The 17,608-nt window shown below is 31.8% G+C and overlaps 1 protein-coding gene across 27 annotated transcripts in view; it reads left to right on the plus strand.

The window, feature by feature from the left end:
* Positions 1-17,608, plus strand: part of LOC139514078 (inositol 1,4,5-trisphosphate-gated calcium channel ITPR1-like) — a 269,729-nt gene that overhangs the window by 135,493 nt on the left and 116,628 nt on the right. For all 27 annotated transcript variants that reach the window (XM_071302866.1, XM_071302912.1, XM_071302962.1 and 24 more), the window contains 7 exons: positions 4,335-4,386; positions 6,215-6,380; positions 7,135-7,299; positions 8,463-8,525; positions 14,054-14,146; positions 14,450-14,593; positions 16,947-17,072. In XM_071302866.1, coding sequence (XP_071158967.1) covers positions 4,335-4,386; positions 6,215-6,380; positions 7,135-7,299; positions 8,463-8,525; positions 14,054-14,146; positions 14,450-14,593; positions 16,947-17,072 — 809 coding nt within the window. The remainder of the gene's footprint in view (positions 1-4,334; positions 4,387-6,214; positions 6,381-7,134; positions 7,300-8,462; positions 8,526-14,053; positions 14,147-14,449; positions 14,594-16,946; positions 17,073-17,608) is intronic.

Consider the following 17,608-nt stretch of genomic DNA (forward strand, 5'->3'; position numbering starts at 1 on the left):
GTTTTGACAATATTAAAGCTTGATTTATCACTTGTACTTTGACATTTCTTTAATTTCTGAAGTATTTTCCCTGTTCACCAAGAAATAATTAAATCTGGGTTATGTATGTGTGACTGACAATGAGACAATTCTCCTTCCAAGTCATAATCAGTTTGGGGACAACCCTTTAATGTAATAAATATCCCTTTTACATGTTTTATTAGGGATCAATATAAGTTATAATATATTTGTTCGTACAAAAGGCTCATATTTTTCTCAAAGAACTATATATCTATCTGGTATTAAATGGTCAAAACATGTCCAAGAATTTTGTAATATTCCTGGACATTAACCATGTTAACACATTTACTTTAACAGTTCAATATTATTCAAAATAAGTGGACCTCTTTTAGAAAAGTTGTTTAAAATATGATGTAACTCTCCTCTTTTTGAGTACAAAATTCTAAGTTTAAAAGGTTTTGTATAGAAGAACTATACAAATCCTTGGTATTTCTATTTTCTTTTCTACATCAGTAAAATGACCCCTTGTCTGAGGGAGGGTTGTTCTCAACCTGATAATAAAAAACACAGGTCAAAGTACGGCCTTTTACACAGGGCTTTGATACAGACCAAACAGCAGGCTATAAAGGACCCCAAAATTATTAGCGTACACAATTCGAAGAGGAAAACCAACGATCTAATTTATATATCATGTATATCCAAACGGGAAAATACCAATGAACAACATCAACAAACGATAACTGCTGAACGACAGGCCCCTGAATCAATCAGGACAGGTGCATAAACATGCAGCGGCTATGGATAGTTTTGTTTCGCCAGCATACAATATAATTGCAGTTGAAGGCAAATCCTTCAGAAGTTCTTTGTACTTTATTCTAAAAACGAACATTTTTTAATAGGGAATATAAGTAAGGGGGAAAGTAACCAATTTTTTGTTCTTTTTATAATATTTACAAAAAAACGGTGCGGGAAATGGACATGATTACATTTCCGGATGCGGGAAGCGGGAATATAAAAAAAATAAAAAAATTCTGTCTTGAAAAAAATAGGTGCGGGCGGGTCCGTCGAACAAGGAATCAAATTGGTGTGGCCTTAGACCATTCTGAGATTTCAGAATTTGTTACATCCTCCCATTTTAAAAATTTCTCATATGGGAGTATGCATATTTTATCTACAAGATCTCTGTATACAAATTTTAACTTCTTATTTTCCAAAATCCTTTTAGAAAATGCATCAAAAGGAACAAAATTTTGTAAGTTCAAATCACAATAATCTTTGATGTATTTTTTTTATATATTTTGGAATGTTAGATAATAAACTATAGTATCTCAAAAATGTTTCCAAATTAAGTTTTTGTCTTACTTGTTGGAATGTTAGTAGTGATTTACTTTGACTATCTACAATGTCCCTTATAAACTGTATACCATATAACTTCCATTTCATATAAACAGGGTATTCAGATATTGGTATAAAGTTTAAAATATCCAATGACAAAATTTCTGGAACACATAACTTTGTATAAGGCTTTGCCATGTGTAGACATTCAAATATGTCTTTCCAAAATGGATTTTTTAAGCAATTAGAAATTTCTTTAATCTTATCCTTTTGTAATGTAAAGACTCTGTCACCACCTAACTGTTTTAGTTCTGCTAGTAATAAATTCTGCCAAGTACCATCTGAATTTGATAAAAATCTCTTTACCCAAGATAATTTAAGATATGTACAGAAAGACTGCAAATGCACCATATTTAATCCTCCCTGTGAAAAATCTGCAATAAGACTACTACGCTTTACTCTATCAGTCTTACCATTCCAAATGAAATTAAAAAACATAGCGCTCAGCTCATTTAATTGTGAGTGAGGTAAATTTGGCAGGGCAGTCAACAAATGAATCAGTCTTGGCAATGCCAGAGTCTTAATTACAGTAATTTTACCTAGTAATGTTAATTTTCTATGTTGCCAGCTTTTTAGTATAGCTGAAACTTCTTTGATCTTTTTTCTAAAATTAATATCAAGAATACTTTTTAAATCAAGCGAAAAATCTATTCCTAAAAGTCTAAAGTTTGTGTGTGACCACATAAGATTGTAAGTAGGACATAATATTTGATCAGAATATTTTTTGTTACCAATCCAAACAGCTCTTGTCTTTGATTTGTTCATTTTCAATCCAGATAACATATAAAAAGAATCAAAACAATTGAGGCTTTCTTGTAGTGATGTCTCACTACCATCTAAAGTTAGAAAAGTATCATCTGCATACTGACTTAAAAGTGTTTGTTTTTCATTAATGAGGATACCGTGAATTTTGGGGTTTGACTTAAGTTTCAACGATAATAACTCTACACCAATAACAAACAAATAAGGGGAGAGCGGGTCACCTTGTCTGCAACCTCTCTCAAGATCGAAAAAATTTGACAAATTGCCATTGTTGATTACACAACTTTTAACACTTTTGTAGAGAGTCTTGAACCATCTGCACATCGAAGGACCAAAATTAAAACTTTTTAATGCTTTTTGTAAAAATACCCAGTCAACAGAGTCAAATGCCTTTTCAAAATCAACTAATAAAAGTAAGGCGCTCATGTTGTGATATTCAAGATAATGCATCAAATCATACAATAATCTAGTATTCTCCCCAATGAATCTCCCCTTGATAAATCCCTTTTGAGTGTCACTAATAACAAACGGTAATACAGACTTAACTCTGTTTGCTATAGCTGCAGAAGCTATCTTAATGTCTGTATTTAATAGGCTAATAGGTCGCCAATTACCAATATATCGCTTATCTTTTCCTTCTTTTGGTATACAAGTTATGACACTTTGATATTGAAAATCTGAAAAAAGTCCAGATTCATATCCATAGAATAATGATCGATAAACAAATGGTCCAAGATTTGACAAAGTTATTGATGTCTAAATAATTTGCAAATAAGCTATTTTAGATGTATAAAAAATCAGTAAAATGTTTTTGTAAAGAGATATGATGTTTTTTCTGAAACCATCCACCTGGCCTTGAAGTCATAAAACTTTCGAGTTTTTTGTACTCATACTCCAAAATCAACTAATCAAAATGCTGGATTTCACATTTCGAACATGAATTTTGTGCTCCGAGCACTGAGCAAAGTTTTATGACTTTAACCCCAGAATTTGTGTTCATCTGATGTTCACTTCTTCAATACTTTGATTTAATTCATGATTTAAGATATTGTCTGAAGCAAGTATTAAGAAATATTTTATTTTTTCATTTCAGTATTTTTCTGGTAGATGGACTCATTTTTTTTTTTTTTTTTACATTTGACAGTTACAGACAATCTTTGATTAAAATTTTGACATGATACATTAGAAGATATTTATGGATTTTTATGAAACTTGTACAGAAGCTAATCTTCAAGACCAAGAAATAGCTTCTAATGAAAAAGTTTGATATATTTTTAGTTCTGTATTTTACTGATAAATGAACTCACTTTTTAAGTCAACATTACACTTTTACACACTGACAGCAACAATTGCAGTAAAGACATAGGGTTGCGTGGAATTAAAACAAAAAATTCTTCACTAAATGAGAAGAGTCCAGAATTCACGTTATCTATGTCTGTCACATTTTAATGTGCATATTCACAGTTATGAGGGGCCTCTCTTGCTGTGATGTCTGAGTAGTTCCTGTACAATATTACATGTACTAGCCTGTCTACACAAAAGTTTTGAGTCAAACCTTGCGACATAGCAGAAAAAGAATCAAGAACAGGTTCACTTGACTTTACACTCCACTGCATTCATGGAAGGTTTAGTTTTTGTGGTCAAGTCTGTTTTTCAGATACTATTAACAATAAGTTAAATACATTGGACCTTCACATTCTTTTTCATTGGTCATTGTTAAAAAATATTTTTTTATTCTTATTCTCAGATACTATAAGCAATAATCTGTATAGTTGTGTTCATCAGACCTTGATCTTATTTTCATGGATTTATATAGATATTGTTAAGTTTATGTGTTTTTGTAGTAAAAACCTTCATATTACTTTCAACTTCAATCATGATAAGTAAATAGAGAGATATAGTTCAACATGCATGCTCATGCTTATATAAAAAAAATACAATCAATTTTAACATTCAGAATAACAATCAGTGTTAATGATTTTTAGTTTTAATAGTTTGAATTTTTAAGGAACTTTTCAAAGGTTATTTTTTCTTTGTTTAAAGAAAGTGTGTGATATAATATATTTTCTAAAATGAATGCTTTTTGCCTGGAAAAGATCCTATAAAAAGTGATGCTTATTTGAAATCCATTGTGATATTTGTTACAAGGAAAAGGTTAACAATTAGTCATATTTCAGGTTTAGATTTAGAAGCAATCAGTACACATGCAGAAGGGATTTTTGATGGGAGGTAAATATTTTTATTTCTGCCTAGTCTGGTAAAAAGATATATGGCATGCAGAAGTTTACATTATTTTGTTAGATTTTTTAATACATTTTTTAGTCCATGTATTTAAGGTATAAAACAATCTTCATTATTTTGATGAATTTGTTTCCAATACTTTTTATACGACTTCAATTTTTTGGTGGTAGTTTGGTATGATGTTGGCGTCGTCGTCGTCGTCGTCCGAAGACATTTGGTTTTCGCACTATAACTGTAGTATTAGTAACTAGAAATCTATGAAATTTTAACACAAGGTTCATGACCATAAAAGGAAGGTTGGGATTGATTTTGGGAGTTTTGGTCCCAACAGTTTAGGAATAAGGGGCCAAAAAGGGCCCAAATAAGCATTTTTCTTGGTTGTCGCACAATAACTTTAGTACAATGTATAAGTAAACAGAAATCTATGAAATTTTAACATAAGGTTAATGACCACAAAAGGAAGGTTGGGATTGATTTTGGGAGTTTTGGTCCCAACAGTTTAGGAATTTGGGGCCAAAGAAAGGTCCCAAATAAGCATTTTTCTTGGTTTTTGCACAATAACTTTAGTATAAGTAAATAGAAATCTATGAAATTTTAACACAAGGTTTATGACCACAAAAGGAAGGTTGGGATTGATTCTGGGAGTTTTGGTCCCAACAGTTAAGGAATTAGGGGCAAACAGGGCCTAAAGTTAAACTTTGTTTGATTTCATCAAAAAATGAATTATTGGGGTTCTTTGATATGCCAAATCTAACAGTGTATTTAGATTCTTAATTTTTGGTCCTGTTTTCAAATTGGTCTACATTAAGTTCCAAAGGGTCCAAATTAAACTTAGTTTGATTTTAACAAAAACTGAATTCTTGGGGTTCTTTGATATGCTGAATCTATACATGTACCTAGTTTTGAGATTACATAATCAGTTTTCAAGTTGGTCCAAATCTGGGTCTAAAATTAAACTTTGTTTGATATCAACAAAAATTGAATATATGAGGTTTTTCTATATGCTGAATCTAACCATGTGTTTAGATTTTGGATATTGGACCATAATAGGAAAACGTCCAATTTAGAATTTTTTAAGTGTAAGTTCTTAGACCACATTCATTCTGTGTCAGAAACCTATGTCGTGTCATCTATTTAATCACAATCCAAATTCAGAGCTGTATCAAGCTTAAATGTTGTGTCCATACTTGCCCCAACTATTCAGGGTTCGACCTCTGCTGTCGTATAAAGCTGCGCCCTGGGGAGCATCTGGTTGTATAATTATAAGTAGAATTTGGGTATTTATAATAGCACCTGATAATAACTTCAGCAAAAGATACTAATCTTAAATATTAAATATATTGTCTTCATATAATTGATTGATTGATTGGATGGGTTTAAACACCACTTTTAGCACCTTTTGCTGCAATGTGGCTGTCTGTTTTTTTATGGAGAGGGAAGCATCAGTGACCATTGAGAACCTTCAAAATAGGCAGGAAAATCCAACAATCCTAGTAAATTAAGATTGGAGCACCTGTTTCATAGTCTTCACCTCACTGTTTACATATGCTCCTCAGCAATAGAATATATGTCATGTATATGATATATTTTTTAACTGAAATATCTAGCCCTTTAGAAAAGGCAAAGGCTAATAACAAAAAATATCAAAATTTGTATCAAATTTGTAATTGCATCAAAATGTCAAAATTTGATACAATTATTTCAGATTGGGGAGATAAACTTTACATTGTACTACTATTAGTTTTTAAGAAATTATAGTTAGTGTACAACAAAATATTCTAAATAGAACTCTATGAATTGATTTATTTTATTTTAGTGCAGAAACCCAGGATCTGGATTTAGATGGACAAGGAGGAAAGATGTTTCTAAGAGTTCTGTTGAACTTGGTTATGCATAACTATCCAACATTAGTGTCTGGGGCATTGCAACTCTTATTTAGACATTTTAGCCAAAGACAAGAAGTTTTACAAGCATTTAAACAGGTAACTGTTTGGGAAAAAAAAGAGTCTTGAATGATTTTTTTCAAGCCTTTAACATTGATGTCACGAAAGGGAAACATAGCGATCTTACATTCATTAGGCAGCAAAAGCCACATTCAGATTTACTTTGTGGTTAAAGTTTTTTTACATCAAGAACTCGGTCAAACCGTTATGAATTTTTATGAAATTTTGATAAAAGCTTTTCTATGACCTAGAGACGGTATCCAGAGCAAAAAATTAAAAAGACTTTACCCATATTACTGATAAAATAGATTTAATTTTTTGTCTCACCTGCAAAATTGCCTCATGAAATTCACAGGAAAAGAATGGGAGTAACCTTTGACCATACTGTTTCAAACTAATAGCTTTTTTTTTTCATTGATTTGTTTGGACAAAAATATTCTTGCTGTCCATATTTTATTATGAAAGATTAATTCAAACAATGGTTAAATTATCTGTGTACTCATTTCAGTTTTCTGTTATATAGAGCCCTTTCTGCTTTGTGAGTGACAGTTCAAGTTTTGAAAAAATGTTTATATTCTGTTTAGGTTCAGTCTTTATATATCTTATTGTCTAACTATTGTGAAAGACGTTAAGCAACCAACAATCAATCAAAACTATTGTGAAAGACACGCAAAAGAAAACAATTTCTATTGAGTTTTTGTCAATTTAAGAGCAATTAATATACAATATCAATCAAATTCATCATAATTTTAGGCTATTTTGATATTTAATTATGATGTTATCTTGATTTAAGGTTCAGCTTCTGGTAACTAGCAGTGATGTAGAAAATTATAAACAAATTAAAACAGATTTAGATGAATTAAGAAATTTAGTGGAAAAATCAGAACTTTGGGTGTATAAAGTCAAACAACCTAGTGAACAGAAGAGTAAAAAACAATCTGATGATACAGAAAGCAAGGTATTGTTGTAATATTTATATATGTTTTCTATTAATATTACTTAACATTATTGGAGTAAACTTTAAAAAAGATATTTTCAGAATTCTTAGGACCAGTATATCAGTCTAACAGGTTTTGAATTTTTTTCTTTGCCTGCTAACCAAACAACATAGTCATTGTGGGTTAAAATAGAACACGTATTGGTGGACAATCTTGAAAACTAAGTATGGCGATAGCAGCAAAATGCTTGTATTGTCAAGATCTTCCAATTTCATGTCTCCCCCCCCCCCCAAACTTAACAGAATACTTGGAAGAGTTATTGCTATTTTCATGATTCTATGTGTGCATTTCTTCCCTACAATGAAAAACACACTAGAGCTATGGTTACAAACAAGGACAATAGCCATCAATAAAGATGGTCATTTAGTCTTTCCTGAACGTGTATATGACAACGTTGTCCTTAAGAACAGTGACTCAAAAAAGATATAAAATAGAAACAACTCGAGGTCAGAATACCGTTAGTAATGATGACCGTGCTTGAAAGTCACATGTAAAGCTCTTTCTGCCGTGTCCTGTATTTAGATAACAAAAACGAACATAAGCTTTCACGAGTGAATTTAATAGTATTGCATGCAAGTAATATTTTAGCGAACGAAATAGTAAATAGAAAGCATCACACTGATACTCAGGAAAATCTCATAGTTGAATTCGAATGTCAAACGGTCTACATTAAATGTTTTGACTCTGGATTTATTGACATTTTCTCCAGAATTTTTGAGAACGCAAACCGATAGTGTGCTTTTGAAATGTGATCTATAATGTGAATGAATCAAGATGTGTAGGATAGTTGGTCAACACAATGAATACAATTTTCAAAAACTTCTAAATCCATACTAAAACATATCGAGTGGCCCATAGACACATCCAAAACTCGCCAATATATAAGGGGGTTCATGCAAAAATCTGGGTCTTATTTTACTACAAATTGATAAAGTTCACAACTCAGTTCACATAAGATTGATTGTTTCATTTAGTAAAATTTTCATGTTAAACTTTGAGTAAATAATAAAGGCGGAATTATCATGAATCTCAATACTGTCATTTATACAAGCAGCAAATGTCATACTAATATTTGTTGTTTAAATCATATCCAAAGGTATATTCCACAAAAATTGTTTTTCAGGGCAGCAAAGAAGAGAAAGGAGACGGGGATGGGAAAAAGAAAGCTAAACAACCTTCAGTTTGGGTAATTAAAAATATATTGCATATTTGAACTAAAAATTTCTTCAGGTAGAATTTGGTCATGTGAATTTCTGAGATCATTATTTGCAAGTTAATGGGACGGCTATGGGCAAAATGGCTCCATCATATGCCAACATATTTATGGGCAAATAAGAAAGACAGCTCATTGAATCTTCCATTGAAAAATTGCTTTCCTGGTTTAGATTGATAGATGATGTGGATATGAAATGGAATAAAAGTGATGAGGATTTAGATAAGTTCTCATCACTCATGCCAACAACATACATCCAAGTATCAAATTAACTCCAGAGAAATCTAAATCCAAAATCGCCTTCCTCAATACTCCCAGCTAGCTCACAGATGGCATTATATCTACAGATCTATATTCTAAACCTACTGACACTCATCAATATCTGTCCCCTAAAAGTTGCCATCCTGCTCATCTGACTTAAGAGCATGCTGTACAGTCAGGCATTAAGAGTCAAGCAAATATGTTCCAACACAGAAACTACGAAAAAACAACTACGTCAACTTGTAACCCACTTGAAGAGAAGGGGCTACAAACACAGAAATATCAAATAAAGGTTTTCAGAAAGCAGAATCAATTCATAAGAGTAAACTTTTAGAATACAAAGTTAAAAAGAAAAGGACTCCATGTGTTTTTACTTGCTACCCATTTCTCAAAAAACAGCTTTGATGTCATTCGTGAGCATTAGAAAACAGTTGAAAAGAATTCAAAACTATCCAAGATTTTCCCCGAGCCTCCCATGATAGCTTTAAGGCAACCCAATAGTCTGTAGAACCTGCTAGAATTGCTTCTGGAGAATGTCGTTCATGTGCCTACAAATGCAGCATTCATCAACATTTCACAGTAAGGCAACAGAAAATAACTAGAAGATATTTTGCAATGTTACCTCCAAAAATATGAATACTATTTACAAACTGGAATGTTAGGTTTGTGGCCTCCAATATGATGGTGAGTCAAAGCAGCCTTTCCACAAACGCCTCAATGGCCATAGCAGTGATATCTCTTAAGAAGCCACTGCTCCCAGTTTCTCCGCATTTCAGACAGATTGGTCACAAACTTGATGACTCAAACAGCATGAAAATCCTAGTGATTGAACAGAACATTCACTGGAGTGATGACCAGCGACAGGTTTCGGGAAAGGTTTTGGATAAGGGAACTAAATGTACATCATCCAAACAGCCTCAATAAGAAATACTAACAGTTTTGTTTTTCTCTCATTTTGGAATGTAAATATACACAGTCACTTATATTGGACTATCGAGTTTTGTTTATATTATGATGTTCAAGATTATGGACTAAAATCAATAGACCAAAACTTACCTGTATTACTGATCTATTTTTACACCAACTATCAGTATTGTTAAAATTATTGACACTGATGAAGGCTATTTGTTAAGCCGAAATATTTGTTAACATGATTTGATAACAACATCTTCGTATAATACCATCTTATATTAGCACCGTTGTGCAAATTTTTAGACTTATATAATTTTTTCCTTATCTGCACAGTATCATCTATTCTTGACGATCCGGTACATAGTAAATTTGCTGGTTGGTCCTTTTTATAGACTGCTATATATATATATATATATATATTTATATAAACAAGTCTAAATAACATTCATACCTATTATTGCGTTGGATGAAAACCGCAATTTTTATACGTGTGCATGTAACAAATTTCGTTGTAGAAGTTTCTAAATACTGCACAAACAACATTTTCCAAAAGACCAAAAGAGTGAAAAAATATATTTTAACATAACGCATTTGACTAGCAGGTCTAACAACTGATGTTCTTAAACCCTGCTGACTGCTATTGACGATTGCCAAATAAATTGACCACAAGGTGTAAAAAAAATGGATCTCTAAATTAATAAGATACCAAGTAGAAAACAATTAATCACAACATGAGGTGCTATATTTTTTACACCATATCCGGATTTGGACAATTAATGTCTCTTCAGTGATGTTAGTGATCAAAAAGTTTTTAGAAGGTCATTTAATTTACCTCAATTTAGGATAGACTCTATATATTTATATATATACTAACTCTATATATTTATATATATACTAGAACACACCCATGATATCGCGGGTCCGTGACTGAATTAAAGTATATAACTATCCGTAAGCCTTATTTTAGTATTAGTATTGTCATCTGATTGAGTCATGCCGATTATAAGATACACAGTTTTCTGATTTCAAATCTTTCTGTTGCCTGTCGACCTGGAACTTATTAATTATTGGTAATATTAATTATTTGGAACACAAAAGGTCCTGGAATGGAGTATTTTTAATCAACAGCATTGTCCTATATTAGTTATAAATAAAGTTGAATTCTTTGATTCGCTGTGTTACGTCATGCTTGCTAACAAATTGAAAACTGTACCTATATGCCTTATTTCAAGTCCAGATTTTTAGTATTCGTATTGTTATCGCAGAAAGTCTTACTGATTAAAATGCTACTATAGGGAACAATCTGACAATGATTGAATTTAGTAGTGTCAACCCTGTGATTATGACCCGTATAAATAGCAAAATCCTACATACATCGTTTGGTGGTGCGCCTGTCAGATATGGAACGTACAGATAAGGTACTAGGTAACAGGTGAATATACTGTTGGTATCGGTATCAGATTCGACCCGGAACTTGTTAATTATTGGCAATATTAATTATGTTGAAAACAAAAGGGTCTGGAGTGGTGTTAATTTTAATCTACACCATTGTCCTATATTAGCTATATATAAAGTTGAATTATTTGATTTGTTGTTTTTACCCTACGACGGCTGACAAATTGGACATCGTTATTTTAGTAGTATAGATATATACCAATAATCCAGTTAAAATGATGAATTTAACATTTTTATTTGTGTTTTTGCTGATTCACAAAAGTGTTATCATGGTAAAAAATAGATGGATAGAAACTCTTTAAACTGCAAAAATGATCAGCGAGACTGGATTTGCAAATAGGTCAGCATAAATGTAAATGAATTTGTCAAATGTCTTCTAATAGGATAGATTGTCCTTAATAGTCTAGTCAAACTAAGTTTTAACCTCAAACTAATTGCAACAGAAAATGTTTTAGTTCTAATCTATAGCATTAAGCCTTCAAATATACACAGAAAAAATCCAATGTAAATCTATCTTGAAGAAAACTCAAAATCAGCATTTTTCATTTCTTATGGAAATTAACATTGGAAAGGGAGATAACTCCTAAAAAATGGTTGATTTTATTGAAATTAATGTAAAATATGATACTTTCATGGGGTTATAAGTTTGTATTTGACTATATTATATAATCTTCTGCTCATGAAATATACAAAACGGAAGTGTTATGGGTATTTTTTTTTTTTTTTTGCACATTTTTCATTAAAGACAATTGCAAATTTATGGCTTTGTGACCATTTTGAAAAAATAATGTAAATATTTGGTATTGTTTATATCTGTAAATTATATTTGTTCAGCATCTACCTTGTTTAAAGACACTTAATTAAACCACAAAAAGAAGAATATAAAAATTATGCTTGAAAAGTTTTATTCAATTTGATGTCTTTTATCTTGACATGCTGACAAAACTTATAAATGGTCAACTATTGAATTATGAAATCTAGGTTGTAGCTTGATAAAAGATATGAAAACACCTTTAGAATTTAATACGACAGCAAAAATAAGAAAAATTTTGGTTGTATTTTGGTATCACGTCTGCGTCGTCGTTGTCGGAAGACAGATTGTGTCCGGATAATAACTTTGAAGTAAAAAGAAATCAATAGAATTTTAACACAATGTTTATAACCACAAAAGGAAGCTTGGGAATGATTTTTGGGGGTTATGGTCCCAAAGGTTTAAGAATTAGGGCCCCAAAGGGGCTAAAAACAGTATTTATCTAGTTTCAGGACAAAGAGTTGTGTATTAGTATTTCAATTGTTCTGAAATTGTACCACAATGTTTAATACCATAAGTAGAAGGTTGGGATTTATTTTAAGGGGTTATTGGGAAAACAGTCTTGGAATTAAAAGGGCCAAAAACAAGCATTTTTCTAAGTTTCAAGACAATAACCTGTGTGTAACTGTATCGATCTCTCTGGCATTGTACCACAAGTTTCCATATGATACAGGGAAGGCTGGGATTCAGTTTGGGGTTAATTTTCCCGAATATGGAGGAAGAAGGGACCAAAAGAAAGGGCCAAAAAAGAAGCATTTTCTAGTTTACAGACAATTACTTGTGTTTAAGTGTATGGATCTCTATTATTTGTTACAAGAAGGTTCAATACCACCAAAGGAAGGTTGGGATTGATTTTGGGGGTTATGGTCCCAATAGTTTATAGGAATTCAAAAAGGGGGCCCAAAATAATCATGTTTTTAAACAATAGCCTGTGTGAATCTCTCTGAAATTAAACGACAAGTTTCCATACCATGAAGGGATGGTTACTATTGACTTTTGGGGGTTATAGCTCAAAATGTTTCTGAATTAGGGGCAAAAAGGGGGAAAACTAGGTATTTCTGGTCCATGAATAATTAATACAATTTAAAGCAGTGTAAGGGAGATAATTCTAAAACATTTAACATACAATGTTGGGTATGTTCAGATTTACCTCCCTTACACTACTTGAATATTATGTATAAAAAAATGTCAGGTTGTGGACTAATTGCAAAAAAAAAAGGGGGGGGGGGGGTAGTTCTTTTCAATTTTTTTTCTTCAAATTTCTCAAATTCCAAATTTTTGAAAAGTTAAAAGAAGAAATCTTTGAATGCACAATATTGTGCAATAGATTTGTGAGATCTTGCCATTTGTTTTGTGTCAGAAACTGATATTATGTCAAAAATTTGATCGCAATCCAAATTCAGAGCTGTTTCAAGCTTGAATGTTGTGTCGATACTTAATGCCCCAACTGTTCAGGTTCTGACTTCTGCGGTCGTATAAAGCTGCGCCCTGCAGAGCACCTGGTTTATTATAATCTAAAGACGACTAAAATATCAAGAATCAATACATTCTATTGAATAGAAGCGGTAAAGTTATAATTGTGTATCAATATTAATTTATATTTCGGCCTTTTTTGGCAGAGTTATCTCCCATATCAGTGTAAATCTCCATAGGAATTTTCAAATCATAATTTTTTAGTTTCCTCAAGTTAGATTTTATGGGAATTTTTTCTGTGTATAATTGGGATACATAATGCTAAGGATTAAAATTTTGAAATCTTCTGTTGTAATTACTTCAAGGTTAGAGTCAAATGTATGGTAGATTGACTGGACTTTAAATGATCAGTATTACAAGATAAAAAAAAAAAAAAGAGAGACTTTTGTCATGAATTATATTCTAGTCAACAAAGATTGAAAGGGTGTTTAATTGCAGATGCACATAGACCAAGGAAAGCAACACATGCTCTCAAGTGCCTCTAGTTTTTATTTGTTGTAATATTCCTCATGTATGAATTAGATGATTTTGTTATTATGTCAGATTGGCTTAGCTTATGATTGATTGTGCTTTGAATTTTATTTTATAGAACATTTCTTCTGATCAAGGGTCTCCAATTGATCATGATCTTGGTCCAGCCATTGACCCTCACTCTGTCAGAAATTACAAGAAGATAAAAGATGTAAGTTAATGCAGTTATATTTCTTAAAGGAAGTATCATGAGATTATAGTTTAATTTATACAGAACTGAATGAAAATTATCAGGCTATAATAGGCCCAATAGCACAGTTATTTCGTAGTGCATTTCTTGTAGACAATAAATTCAATTTTTAAAAATCGCACCTGCTCTATCTCAAAAAGATTTTTTGAACAATGAAAAAGTGGGAAATAAATATTCTAGTTATTGAAGGTCTTTTTTTACATGTTTATTAAATAAATGCTTGGATGTATTTTTCATATTAGATTTTGATGTCGAATATTGTAGATTTTAAAAAGACTGACAAGGTTATGTGTTCAGGAAACAGCTGACCCGAGTGTTCACAAACCAAAAACACATGAACAGAGACTGTTGAGAAACATGAGTGCCCATCAAGTGGTGTTAGAATTGTTACAAATTCCATATGAGACTGTTAGTATGAGTTGAAATTAGATTGTCCATGTTTGCTACAAATAAAGTAGACTAACTGAAAAAAGTCTTTAATTAAAGATCATTTTTAAACGCCTGTCAAAATCTTGACAGGACATATTATGGTATACAAATGTCCAGCATCCCAAAGTTGGTCATCAGGTGCAAAAAGCGTCAATTTTGATGATTTTTCGTCCTTTTACTTGACCTCAATTTTCCAAGTCCGTATTTGCGCTCAAAATGCAAGTTATACATGAGAAACATGACAATAGATAGCCTCAGGTTGACGGAACATGCATAACTTTCCAAAAACGTATCATAATGCTGACTTCTTAAAGTATGGAACACCATTGGAGCCAAATAACGGTGGTTTGAGTACGCCCATCATATGACAGTCACCGCATGGTAAGGGTTAACAAACAAACAAAAAATAAAAATAAACTTTAAAGTGTTTTTGAGCTAATCCATGTATCTGGAGGCTTTACTCACCCATTCTAACTAAAAATAAGATGAAAAAACTTCCAAATTGAAATTAAAACGGGGAAAAAAAATGGTTTCTACCACCAAGGGCCTTTAAACACTTACCATGCTGAATTGTTTTCAGAAAATGTCTAATTTTTCGTTTATTTTCAAAAATATGCAAATGAGCTTAACTCTGCTGCTCAAGCATTATGATTCCTTTAAATCTAAGGTAGGTGATCACGGGGGCGGGGTGGTCGGTAATTTGCCCCAAAGTTGGTCGTCAGGTGCTAAAAGCGCCAATTTTGACGATTTTTCGTCCTTTTTCTTTACCAAGAAGACCCAGGGATACTGGTGTAGGTTATCCAGCTGTAGCTTGCATGTAGTGTGGACCCCAGTTAACAAATTGACCCCAAAAGTTGTTAGGTGGGAGTGAATCTGATATTGGTTCAGCAGTCTAAAGAAGGTCGTTTGGACCAAAAATACAGAATTTCACAATTTTTCTGATTTTTGACTTCAAATGGGACTCAAAACCAAGGTAGTCGTGTCCTATGCTTATATCAATAATAATTACGATCAGTAGTTATATAATAGTTTTAGGCCTCTGAACTTCCTGTGTAAGACACCGAAGGGAAGTCCACCCCTCCAGAAAAACGAGATTCATCAAGTCCGTATTTGAGCTCAAAATGCAATTTATACATGAGAAACATGACATTAGATAGCCTCAGGTTGGAGGAACAGGCATTATTAAACTTTCCAAAAAAGTATCAAAACGCTGACTTCTAAAAGTATAGAAAGCCATTGGAGCCAAATAATGGTGGTTTGGGTACCCCCGTTATAGGACGGTCACCGCATGGTTAGGGTATATGGTGATGATTAAATTTTTTTTTTAGTTATTGAGTTTTTGGTAAAAAAAAAAGGGGGGAAGGATCACTTGTCACACTGTATCTTAAAAACCTTTAATGATTATTGCTTAAAACTTTACACACTTGATTATATTAATTTAAAGATCTGTATATTTTTTGGTGATGATTAGAATATTTATTTTAAAGTTATTAAGTTTTTGTAAAAAAAAGTGGTTTTTTTTCACATGTTGCACCGTATCTCGGAAACTATTTATAATTATTGGATCAAACTTCACACACAAGACAAAAGGAGTATCATGTGCTCGTGTTTATTGAAATTGATATATATTTGAATTAAGGCATAAGCAGTAAATTATTGCAGACAGTCACTTTTGTAAAAAACAATATGATGTGGACATATTTGTTCCTTATACAATAGAAACAAATTGGTTTATAACGTTTCTGTGATTCCATTGAAATTCAGGAGATAGCTCAGAAATAAAATGGAAAATCAATTTAGTTCTGAACATTAATATGATGTTAATATGATGAAAGAATATATATTTTAATTTTATATTCATGTTGGAACTCAACAGTATTTTTTCGAAGTCTTTATAGTGTTAAAGGATCTAAATAACAGATTATAAAAAATATAATGGAATGCACAATCAATTAAATATTACATATAAAAATAAGAAAATGTGGTATGATTTACTATGGAATCATTTATTTTCATGGATACCAATTTTCGTGGATTAAGGAAAACTTGCATGTTAGTGGATATTTAATTTCATGGTTTTGCCTAAGTCTGCATACAAGCCTGTAGAAAATTTGTTATTCTTTGAACATTTAATTTTGTGGTTCACCTTTACCAACAAAATCCACAAAAATTGGTATCCAACGAATAATAATGAATCCACAGTAACAGTTTTCAATATATATAATGATTAAAAAGATTGTTTGAGGTAGATGAAACCAGATTAAAAAGATAAATGGAGAGGTGAAAAGTTTATTGAGATATATGATGATTGTTTTTTCTGTTTGCCTTTCAGAATGATGATATTAGAATGCATGAGGTGATGAGGTATGCACACCAGTTTTTGCAGAGCTTCTGTCTCAAAAATCAGCAAAACCAGGCCTTGTTACACCAAAATATAGAACTTTTTATGACTCCAGGGGTAAATATAATAATAATTTGTTCATTTTCTCCTTATGATAAAGCTTCAATAACTTCAATTTTGTAGTTCATCTTGATCAGAAGGTGAAAATAGGAAACCATCTTCCATTGTCCAAAACGGTTGGGATATAGCTTAGACATCTGAGAAGTTCAATAAATTCTCATTACTCATCATACCTAAATACTGTGTGAAAATTATTTGAAAGGTCATCAGTTTTCCCCTGTATTCAAGCTCCTACAGATTATTAGAAACAGATTCTGTTACAAAGTTTCCAAACCTTTTTTTTTTCTTAAACCAAGTCATTGGGCCCTAGACGAAACTTCTAAACAATGTAATAACAGATTTTAAATATGATAATAGAGTTTCCCAACCAACAAAAAAATATTTTCTAGCTTAAACTATAATATTATTAGAGGACTTTTTCATCCTATGCTATTCACATAAACCATGGTTCTCATTGTCACTTTGTTTATCAACAGATGACCTATAGTAAAATACTATGCAAAATTATTCAACCAACCTCTTGAAGAGACCAT

Source organism: Mytilus edulis, chromosome 1, assembly GCF_963676685.1.
Source record: "Mytilus edulis chromosome 1, xbMytEdul2.2, whole genome shotgun sequence".
NCBI classification, from domain to species: domain Eukaryota; kingdom Metazoa; phylum Mollusca; class Bivalvia; order Mytilida; family Mytilidae; genus Mytilus; species Mytilus edulis.